Source organism: Diabrotica undecimpunctata, chromosome 1 (assembly GCF_040954645.1).
Source record: "Diabrotica undecimpunctata isolate CICGRU chromosome 1, icDiaUnde3, whole genome shotgun sequence".
Taxonomy (NCBI): Eukaryota; Metazoa; Arthropoda; class Insecta; order Coleoptera; family Chrysomelidae; genus Diabrotica; species Diabrotica undecimpunctata.
In genome coordinates this window covers 40,721,813-40,733,808 of record NC_092803.1, presented here as the reverse complement: position 1 = coordinate 40,733,808, position 11,996 = coordinate 40,721,813, and the positions used below count along the sequence as shown (strand labels likewise).

Sequence of the window (11,996 nt, the reverse complement as noted above, 5' to 3'; positions counted from 1 at the left end):
TGATGACAGTTCTTCGGATGAAGACTATAGTGATGTAGAATTGTAATAACGTATCCAGTAAAGTTTTTGTAGTTTTTGTGAATAAATTGATTTAAACTCCCCACAAGTGTTTCAATATGTAAAGTTCATTCGTGTGTGTTTGTGAGTATTTCCCGATTTTGGTTCGTATATATTTTATTGTTACATTTTATATTTTTTTAATAACACTGTTCTGCTGTATTACATTTTTATTTCCTTTAATATGATTTTTAAGAATGCATATTCTTTTGTCAATTAACCCACTAGCGCGCCTCTGGCTCAGTGTTTATCTGTCGATAACAATGGACTAATCCTTAAAACAGGGTGATACCTACCTGCTCTTTATGAAACGACAGAATTTTGCAATGCGGACGGAATTTATTGACGGATTATTGACGGATTACCCTGTAGCGCTTTTGAATACTTCATGAGATTTTATTACTCTACACTCATTAGAAATAGATTATAAAATGAAGACTTACTAAAGTAATGTGCTTGTAATGTAATTTAAGATGTTGCGAATTTAACTATTTACAGAACAATTAAGGAATATAAAAAGACTGGAACAGTGATGACCAAGATGTCCTAAACAATATGTACCTATGAACAAAAGTCTATACCTGTATATTTGAACAAAGGGCAATCCCATAAATACTGGTTATATTACTATAAAGTAGCATACAATATTTGTTGTTTATGTTAATGGTCTGATGAAATATTGTAAAATTCCATAGGATTTTAAATATAATTTTACCACGAATATATCGCTTTTGTATACGTTCCGGACGATTTTGTTCTACAATGTGATAAATAAACTCTAAAAGTTCTTCAACTTCTTCATAACAATCCAACATTTTTTTATTCTGATTAGTCAGTGAAGTGAATTGTAAAAAATTATTATTCAAACATAAACAAAGTTAGGTTAGAATCGACGTGTGCTGTTGTCCGATACTGATTACTTGATTACGTGTGAATCTGTCTTTTTAGTTTACTACTCCTGGTTAAAAAACAAACCATAGTACCATTGTATTTGTTTAGATCGCTGTAATCCACATATTGAACAAATTTTAGGTAATTATTTAGTAAACCGAAACGCCTCAAAAATGCCAAATTTTTTGTGGACTTAGCCGAAAAAGTGAAAAAAAAACCTTAAATTTTAATGTTTTCTTTGTTTCAAACTAGTAAAAGTGCCCAAATGATCAAAAAATACAGAAAAAATAACTAAAAGTATTATAAATAAAAAAAAATTACATAAAAAGCAAAGAAAAGTTATACATTATGTATTAATAAAAAAAACGTAACTAAAACATATTAAAAATTACTGTTTTTTACTGCTAAATTATGAAAAAATGGGTAAAATTGTTTAACATAATCAAGATTTTTAATATTTCAAAACAATATGGCGGCCATGCGCAAGAAGTTAAATTTTATGTACCTACTTTTGACATTGTTGCCAGTTTTAACATTTAAAAGATCTAAAAATTTCATGAAAATTACTTACCCTAATTAAAACAGGTGGATACATTCTTAATAACCACGTGCAAAACGAGTACCCGTTAACCATAGTCTTATTTTATTATTAAAAATGTAAACCAATAAACCAAATCGAACCTAACACTGGTAAAAAAAGCAGTAATAAGAATAAAATGTTATAATATAATTAAAAATCAGAATTTTGATATTTCATAAGAAAACATGATAATAAACGTAAAGTAACGTAACCAAATCTAACCTGACCCTTGTAAAAAAGCTATAATTTTCAGTTAAAAGTAGGTAATAATTTATAAACTTTACGTTTTAGGTAAATTTTTATTTTTCATTAGAAAACATAATTTTGAATAACTATGGCAACACTGGTTAAAATTACCCCTCTTGACCATAAGAAACAGTTGTCATTCCTGTCATTTCTTGTTGTTTCATGGTAAATAATGGCGGTGGCTTTTAAAAATCGGGCATATTTTAAATGGAAATTACATAAAAAAGAACGTTTTCCACCGAATAAAACTCATTTCACAATCATTAGTAAGTGAACCAGAATTCATTGATATAAATTTCATCTCCCTAGACATCGTTCCGGCTTATTACACTAGTACCCACTTTTATATGATATAAATTTAATATTAATTATAATATTCAGTACAATTTATTTTAAAAATATTTCCTTCCAACTGTTTACAATTTCTGCTTCCCTCGTATACGTAATTTCCCACGCCAATCGTCTATTACGATAAACAGCGCATAAGAAACAATATTGTCACATACTAAGCATCTTACTGAGTGACGTTGATATCGGGTTTCCCCCACTAGCACCTTCTTCTTATCTTCGCGCGTGGTTTAAAACCATTGAAAAGCTTCGAATGCATTTATTTCTCAAAAAAGCGGATATTGTGCTCGCGTTGAGGAAATAATTTTGTTTAAAGTAAGTGTCAGTGACATTCCGGCTTTTTGGACTGCAGTGCGTGGATAGTTCAAGATGAGGGAGATTAAGTACACTTTCAATAAAAGTAAGTACAATTTGGACATTTGAAAAGCCTAATTTGCGAGTAAACTTTATTAAAAAAATATGGAAAATTTCCTTTATTTATTTACTTGTGATTTGGCGCCGGTTTATGAGTTTTTCCTATTTATCCACGTTTCCATAGTTTTTTATCTCTTAGAGTTAGTATCATTCTTCAATCGGTTATCCTCCTTTTTGAGCGTACCATTTCTCATTTCTCTCAATATCGTAGACTAAACCTATGAACTTATAAGTTAAAACATGAGTTTTAACAGTAAAAGACTTACATGTTTTTGAATTTTCACACATAATTTTAGTAAAAAGGCCATATGTATTGTACAAATCGCAAGATATTACAGATTGTCGGTGTTTCTTTCTCCTAGTCGCATTTTTCGCAAAGCTGCTAGAACGTTGTGTATCTTAGGGTGCAGAGACATTCTTAATTAAGGGAATTAATTTATTTAGTATAGTTACGCGGGATCTGTATTGAATTGGACATGAGAGTCTACTTTTTACTGGAATCCCTTCAGGATGTACCATGTATCACTAACCACGAGATGCATCAGTCGTAAACCTTATCCTTAATTTTCTAATTAATAAAATCGAAAATTTTTGGTTTTTGCACCCATATTTTCGCCACTCGAGAGATATTGATCCCAAAAAAAAAATATATAAAAGGTAATAGTTTAGTTTTTTAATTTTTCATAATATTTGACTAGCTAGAAATTAACAATTTATTGTTTATTGTTTAAAAAATAGCAATAATTGAAAAAAAAGAGCAAAAATTTAGTTTTTCCTTTAAATTTTTTTAATCCTTAAACACAACTAACAACCGCCTAGAAAAACTTTATAACACAACTGAACCGTTAGCTAAATTTCGTTAGGATCGCTTTAACAGTTTTTACATAAAAATTTTGTCCAGGGTCTTTAACAAAAAGGGCAAATTTTCAAAATTATGGTGGGCCCAAAAAAAGCACTTTCGATAGTCGAACATTTTTTAATATATAAAGAAAGGTTCAAGCTAGGAGAGCTTAGGGAGATTTTTTAAGTTATAAACAATTTTTTGGTTTATAAATAAATAAAATAATTTGATGAGTTTTATACCTATCAATTTCAAAATTTGTACACTTACAGAACTTTGAAAGACGCTTCTTCAAAATAACAATACATTTAGTTTATTCGTTATCGAGATATCGAAAATTAAATTTGTCATGCAGTTGCCGCCTAACTATAAATGATAGGTGGCTAGTTTTTAAACAAATAGCCTTGTCTTGTCAAGTAATTTTTTTATAAAAGATTTTGAGTGATGCGCCTCGTGACACAATGCATAAAAAAGAAAAAAAAATCGTTTTTGCATAAAAGTTACACAGCAGGTAGGGTGGGGTAAACCCCTCGGCATGTCGAGCACAAATTGCATTTTCTCAGCTTCCTGTCACCCGATTTCGACCTTTTTTTTTATTCAATGTCTACGAAAAGAATTTCAAATTTGATATTTTCAAATATCTATTATAATTTTATAATTATAATAAACAATTTTATGCCATTCAATAATCGCATTTGAAAAAGGAAGAGTGTAAAATTATTGTCAACAAATAACAGTCTGTTAAGAAGCAAGTATTTTTTAGGAGAAAAATCCCATAAAAGTGAGAAATAAAATGCATCGGTAGCAAAATTATTTCCGTATTGTACAATGCAAAACAATACTCAAAATGCGACTTAACGTTAGATAAATTGTGTTTTAAAAAACCAAATTAGAACTACCAACTGCCCGTGCTGCCACCCACTCAATCAGCAGCTTAGCAACACTTATTTCGACTATATTTCCAACTACAGAAGTGTGTTGGAAATACAATGAATGCTACATAATGGGGGTGGGAGCTTACTTAAAATGACAGGCTTTACTGCCCGATTCATTAGTAAAAAGGCTAAAAGTTCTTAAGTCAGAAATCATTGTATCGAGAAATACGAGCTTAAAATATTTTGACATTTTTCCAGAATCATAACTTAAAAATCGTTTTAAAATCGATATTGTTTATCTAGGAGTTACATAGCTAACTAGATCAAAATTATTTTAAATTCATAAAAAAATGACTTATGTAATTATGCTACAATGGGTTATATGACTTAAGTTTTTGGACCACCGATATCTCAATACATGTATTATGAAAAAAATGGCATCTGTAGTCATTAATTATTATATTACGTATTAAAAATAAATAAGAAATGTATTATAGTAAATATTTAATAAAATCAGACAAACTAAACATTTTTTGATTCGTTATTAAGAGAAAAATCTTAAAAAAAGAAATATTACTCATCATCAGAGGTGACGTTATCCTTCGTTCTAGATCCAGGGATTTTTAGGTTTTTATAATAGTCATGGAACACTGGATTTATTAAATGTAAAATGCTGATTAAGTTTGCCTTTTTCCCTTTACTTATAGGTAAACACTCAGTATACTGAGTTGCAGGCCTTAAATCTGGAATATTTTGTCCTCTTCTTAGAAAAGATATTTTTTTAAAAGGCACATCTAATTCTATAGACGTTTTATACAACAGAGTACACATATTTTTTTCTTTCAAAAATCGCATCCATTGGATACCATGCCACACAAATTTATTATTCTCGTCATCTTTTGTTTTTAATTGCAATTCTTTGACATATAGTTGCTTAAATTCTAGGAAATCTGGTTGATCCATATCTACCACAATATATTTCGGTCCCATTGATCGGATTAACTGAGACCAGTCACATGGATGATGAATATCCATGGATGTTTTTTTTTATTCTTTTCTATATTTGCATGCACTGTGTCAAATTCCATATGTGAATGTCCACTTATCATAAATTTGTGATCTATAGACTACAAAATATAAGAGTTTTGTAACGCTGAAAAACACATAGCAGCTATATGTGAATTTCTGTTTTGACGTGTACATGTATCAGAATACATGATTAAATGAGTTATATCTGGTGAAAGTTGGGAAAATATCTGTACACGCAAGTACCAATCTGGGTACCACCTCGTCCAGCGATTGTTTCATTCCACATAAAATTCCAAGCTACTCCTGTGTCACCTTCATGGACTGTTAAATTATATACGGTCAGTTGACGTTTATAAAACATTATAGATGAACGTAGATAAGGAGTTTGTAAGACTTGTTGCAAATTAAAGGTTACCATTTTAATTGAAGGGTTTTTTATAACGTCAGCTTTATCCTTTGATTTTGCTTAAACATGTTTGTCAGCGACAGTTTTATGTCTGTTCCATTCAATTAAAAGATCTTGTTTTTCTACTTCATCTTTACATAATTTCACTTTTAGCTTGAATGTATCGCACGTGTTGCATGTATCATTATGGGGCACTTTGAAACTTAAATTCATTTCCTTAAAAATATTTCTACATATACACATTGTAGAATACTGGGTGGTCCGTCACTGATTCTCTGTAAAGTAAATACATTACAGAAATATTTAAATGAGATGGAAGATACTTTTTTTAAAATGGTTTCTGCTGTAATGGCTTTCATGTCTTGGGAACGAATTTATATGATTGATGATTTTATCTTTTCTTTCCTGTGGTCTCAGTTATGTCATCTGGGTCTTTGTCTTCATCATCACTATTATGAAAAGGATCCTCAAACTCATTTACAATTTGTCCTGAAAAAATATGAAGAGTTATTAAAAGAAAACACGAAAAAACAAAGTGCAGCTAGTAAAATACGTTTGTTAAACTCAGTTTTCACTTACATTTATCTTTTGAGGCACTCTGTATATCATCACCAAATGTACTTGTTACTTTTGGCTGGTGTGCATGTGGTTGCCTGGTTTTTATCTGATAAATAAAACAAATATGTCAAAATGAAAACCAATTCTATTTGTATGAAACCAAAACAAATGATAAGTTTATTAGCAGTTAATTTAAAATAATTTACATATAAAAACGTTGCAATTTTTGTAAACTAATAAAATATAAATCATAACCTCACTAGCATTTTACATAGTAATAATAATTACGAGTATATGTAATACTTACAGCTATATTGTTTAGATAAACCCATTAGGGCTAGTTTTTTTCCTCATAAAAAACTATCCATTTCGTAATAAACTAGCTTAGATAAAATACAAACTTCTATAACATAGTAACACAGTGATAAAAAGGCTTCTAAAACATAAACTGTGAATCACAGTAAGAAACTTGATTCTTATGTGATGTTAATTCAAGGTTGCCACAGCAATTTTTATAACTGGGTATAGCTTCCTAAACTGACATAGGAACTTTTGCTCAAAATGTCATAAGCGAATAAGTTCTTATGTCACTAAGGTTGTTTTACCCAAAAACAAACAAACAATATTTGACTTATGTTATTATTTCCTCCAATTATATTGGAGAAATGAATCGTTATGTAGGACTCAGGTTTTTTTACCCACAAATATAGATAGTCACCTATCCGTTGGTCCATTAAACTCAAAATGGCCAAAACTTGACTTAAGACCTTTTACCCTGCGACCACAGAAATATTAATTGCAAATGCAAAAAAGATTGCACAAAAACCTGCAGTTAGTCAAGCATGGGCTCAAATATTATTATCTGCACTTGTAACAGTCGACATGTAAAAATATTGAGCTAAATACAAATAGAAGAGGTTGAACGAGATATGGAATTTTAGATGAAAAAGGGAAGAATAAATCATAAATATCCAAATCGACGATGAAGACACTGAGATACAAAATTAAGATTTTGAAAAAACAATAACTCAGAAGATACACAAGATAGAATCTACCTGCCCAACTAAAAAAATAGTTTAAAGACATATTAGGTGATTAAACCAGAATAATATATACAGTATAAGTAATTTTCAAAATTTAATTATTAAAATAATAATTACTATAAAACTGCTGAAATAAATTAATTTTAATAGGTAAATTATTTTAAAAATTTAGAAATGTTTACTAAGTACTTCTGATTTTGAAATCGCCAATTTGATTTTGCTCTTGCTCAGTACGCCAAGGGACTTACCCCACCATTCCTCCCATGCTACTTTTTACGCGTAAACGATTTTTTTATGCATGTTGTCACGAGACGCATCACGAAAAAATTTTTATATAAAAGGTACTTAACAAGACAAGGGTATTTGCTTAAAAATTAGAACCCTATCACTTATAGTTTGGCAGTAAATTCATTATTCCTGTCTTCAGAGACCAAAAAGCCACTGAAGCTCTAAAAATCGTACGAACAAGCTGAATTCTACTGAGAATGCTAGTTTTAGGACATCGCGCATTATGCAAAAAAGTTTTACCACTTTTACCCCTCAGCTTCTACTTAATACGCAAAAAATCGATCTCCCAAGAATTTGTATGAGGTAGAAAAAATTGTTTTAAATAAAAAAAGTATAGCTGAGACAATTTTAAACAAAAATTTTCATTATCACTTTTTCTGTAGAATTAACCGTTTTCTCAGAAATAACGCTTGAAGTGACCGGCGATTTAAAAATAATTTACGCGCGCAAATTTAATTTTAAATAAAATTTGTATCAACTATTCTCCGTTCACAAATTGTTGAGAGCACGAAATGCGCCTCAAAGTCATAAAACGGTCGTTAAATTTGTATCATCATTGGCGTTCCTGAGGTGTTTATTCATTAAATAATAATATAATGTTTTAATATTAATATATTTAGCAAAAAACAATTAAAACTTTCACAGCTAATGTTGGTTATTATATTATATTAATAAAAATAAGAATTTAACCATTAACAATTTTGTAAATAAGAATACCTTATCTCTTTGGATATTTCAATACTAATCTTCGCGTTTAATTACTTTACTAGAAAACCTGGAAATTATATCCGAAGGTACTATTCGTTGCAAGATAATTAGGATGGAATTTTTCAGATTTTTAATAATATAATGGGTATAAAGATGCCGGCTCGTTTTGTTGGATTGTTTGTGATGGCTTCAACATCAACATCATCAAGTTTTACACCGGTACTGTTGCGTATAGTCAGTAAGTCTGTCTATTTACCAAGAGAGAAGACTATTGTCCTAAATGTTCACGATGCTCTGGTTTCTCAGAATCCCACAAACACTGTTCGCAACATAGTCGAAAGTTGTGCCAACATGACTGGCGTAGGGGAGTCAACTATATATAGGTTCCTATCAGAAAGAAAAAAACACGGTATAGCTAACCCAAACACAAACGAGATGGTTAAAAGGTTTTGGAATTGGTTATAGATGGTTAAAATTCGATCTTTTGATCAGAGTGTCCTGTCGACAAAAATCAAAATGCGTTTTAAAGGCGAAGAGTGCAGACTTCGTATGCAACTTTTGTATGTTGTCACAAATAAAATCAGCTTTTATAAAGGTGCTAGATAAATAAACGTTTCGCGATTTTTGCCATTTTTATGATTCTCATGAGATCAATAAAATTTTTCACTTTTATTGATCGGTCACTATAGAATATCCATTGTTATAGCCTACACTTCATAACAAATAGCATACAATTTCGGTTTTTGGTTTCGATAAAAAATGTGAGGCATTTGGAATATGCCAAAAAAAAACGCTGAATTTAAACTTTCACATTCCAAACGATCTAAAACATTTAAATTGCTTTTTTCAATTACACCAGTACGTTTTTAGATACTACAAACTACAAATTCCACCCAATAACGTCTTCGTGAATGCATTTCCCGTGATGGGCAATCGTTTGTAATGTAAAAGTTTAAATTCTGAATTTTTCATATTTGCTGAATAATTGAAATGCCCCATATTTGATCCCAAAATTCAAAATCGAAATTTCATGTTATAGATTTTGGGCTCTAGCAATAGAAATTCCACTACGACCGGCTAATGAAAGTGATAAATTTTATTGATCTTGTGAGAATCATAAAAAATTGCAAAAATCGTTTAACGTTTATTTGTTAAACAGATTTATGGAAGCTGACTTTATTTAAAAAAACTGAATTCGAAAGCTGTACTCTTCCCCTTTAAAATGCATTTTGATTCTTATTAATAAGATACTCTGATCAAAAGATATCGAATTTTTACCGTCGAGTTGATACACATTTTTTTATATATTCAAATATGGTCTGTCGCTTCAAGCGTTGTTTCTAAAAGAACGGTTTATTTTACACAAAGAGTGCTTATAAACATTTTTTTTATCTCAGATATGTTTTTTATTTGAAATATTCCTTGGTAAATTGAAGACTGGTAAACTGTTCTGCATATTTTTGGGGTCCCAAAATTGACATTCTCAGCAAAATTCAGCTTGTTCGTATAATTTTTAAGCGGTCAAATATCTGACGACTGGACTACTTGCCAACTTTAATACTTTCACTGGCATGAGAAGCATAACGTGATGCACGCTATATTCATTTATAGCGAAATTGCATTTTTCCAGAAAATTACTTTTATCTTGTGGTAATAGGCGTATAATTGTAATAGACGATATAAGATAAAAAGACCACATGAATCATATGGTGATTCTCATCTCTAACTGTACTAACGTTTTCTTTTTAAAGAACCGTGAACATATATGCTTAGTTTTTAATTTTGTGTGTATAAAGCGGAAAAAATATTTACGGATGGAAGGATCTACTTTTTTTCACTATGGAGGCAGTCAAAGTGTTGCTTGGATATCTCGTCAACGAATAAACCGAATGCATTGTTTTTTTAAAGAAGCGTTTTTCAAAGTTCTATAAGCGTTACAAATTTTGAAATTGATACATATAAAACTCGCCAAGATATTTTATTTGTTTATAAGTCGCCAAAAAATTATCTATAACTACCCTAGGCTTTCGCAGTTGACCGATTTCAATTTTTCAAAGTGCCTTTTAAAGCTTTAATCTTTTTTTATATGTAAATAAATGTTTGACTATTTAAAGTGCTTATTTTGGGCACAACATAATTTTGCAAATTTGCAATTTTTTGCGCACCCCGGATTTCAAAATTATTATGCAGGAACTATTAAACCAACCCTAACGAAATTTAGGACAAGTTTTACCCGTATTATAAAGTTTTTTAATCGAAATATGAAATCTGTAAGTTATATTTAAGAGCTCGAAAAAATTTAAAGAAAAAACTCAATTTTTTGCACATTTTTTTCCAATTATTGCTATTTTTTAAACAATAAACATAACATTTTTAATCTCTAGCTAAATCAGATATTATGTAAAATTGAAGGACAAAACTTTTTACCTTTTATAGTTTTTTTTTGCAGGGGCAATATCTCTCGAGTTATGGGCGCAAAAAGCAAAAATTTTCGATTTTGTCCAGATTTTGGTAAATAGAAAATTAAGGACAAGGTTTTTAAGTGACACATATTGTGATTATTTATACAAGGTATATCCTGAAGTGATTACAGCAAAAAAATTGACTTCTTTGCTTTGGAAAATGTCCACTATCTTTTCTACAGATCTCGCCTGGACTGTCAACGTTTCTATTATTCAATAGTACAAAAGAGCCACCTAGTATTTATTCAATTTATATTTTTTATACGTATGTCTATAAATATTAAAAATCTTTTACTTTTACACATGTCGATAACTGTTTAGCTGGAAGAAAAAAATATTTAAAAATTATACCAAAACTGTTATCTGCTAAAATCTTTGTACTGTTTAGGGCTCACGTTTAGCGATGTTTTCTTGCTTTACTAACGTTAATCATGAATTTCTTTCTGTTATTAGCATTACGTCTCCAATACGTTAGCTTCTTTTCTTATTAATATTTCTCCACGTTTAAAATATTAGTTTTATACATACATAGTTTATATAATATACAAAAAACTACGGAAATAATACCTTGAACATTACATCACCTTTTTAAATGACATTAGTTCTATATATTTGGATTTTTAGACATAATTTTAATATATTGTATACATTGTATATATTTTAATATATTTGACAATTTCAGTATTGTATTTCTTCTATTTGTTCGTAGTCTTATTTTTCGTAGAAATGTTAGAATATTATGTGTTTTATGGTAGAGACACACTTTTTTTCAATGTTTCTAGGAATTGAATTCCAGGAAAATTTAAAACCGCTCAAAGGAACGTATAAATACACTCTTTCTTTCTGTTTTTCGCAAAAAGTTGATTCTATTTTTGTTTTTTTTATTGTTTCCATCTAAAATCTAAACAAAAACTTCTTGTAGTTATTTATTTTCTATTCTTGAATGGTACATAGTTTTTGGAATTTATAGACCGCAGCCTGGCGTCATTTCTTTCTGACGTTTTGTCTGTAATTGCGACAGACAGATTCAATGTTGCACTTCTAGAATAACGATATTTAGAACAACAATCTTTAATAGGCGATACTTTACAAGCAATAACTTGTAAGTACCTAATGTTACGACGAAATTAATTATTTATGAGTATCCAAATCGTAACCTAATTGTTAAAACTACTGTTGTGAAGTAAATTCAACTAAAAATCGCGTTAAGATTTGCAGGCCAAAGAACGCAACTACTAATGAAAAATCAT

General features: G+C 29.8%; 1 protein-coding gene across 1 annotated transcript in view; it reads left to right on the top strand.

Annotated features, from left to right (window-relative positions):
• Positions 1-2,363: 2,363 nt before the first annotated feature.
• The window catches only part of LOC140448368 (lysosome membrane protein 2-like), an 85,161-nt gene continuing 75,528 nt past the window's right edge, over positions 2,364-11,996 (top strand). The window contains exon 1 of the mRNA XM_072541458.1: positions 2,364-2,522. Coding sequence (XP_072397559.1) covers positions 2,492-2,522 — 31 coding nt within the window. The 5' untranslated portion in view covers positions 2,364-2,491. The remainder of the gene's footprint in view (positions 2,523-11,996) is intronic.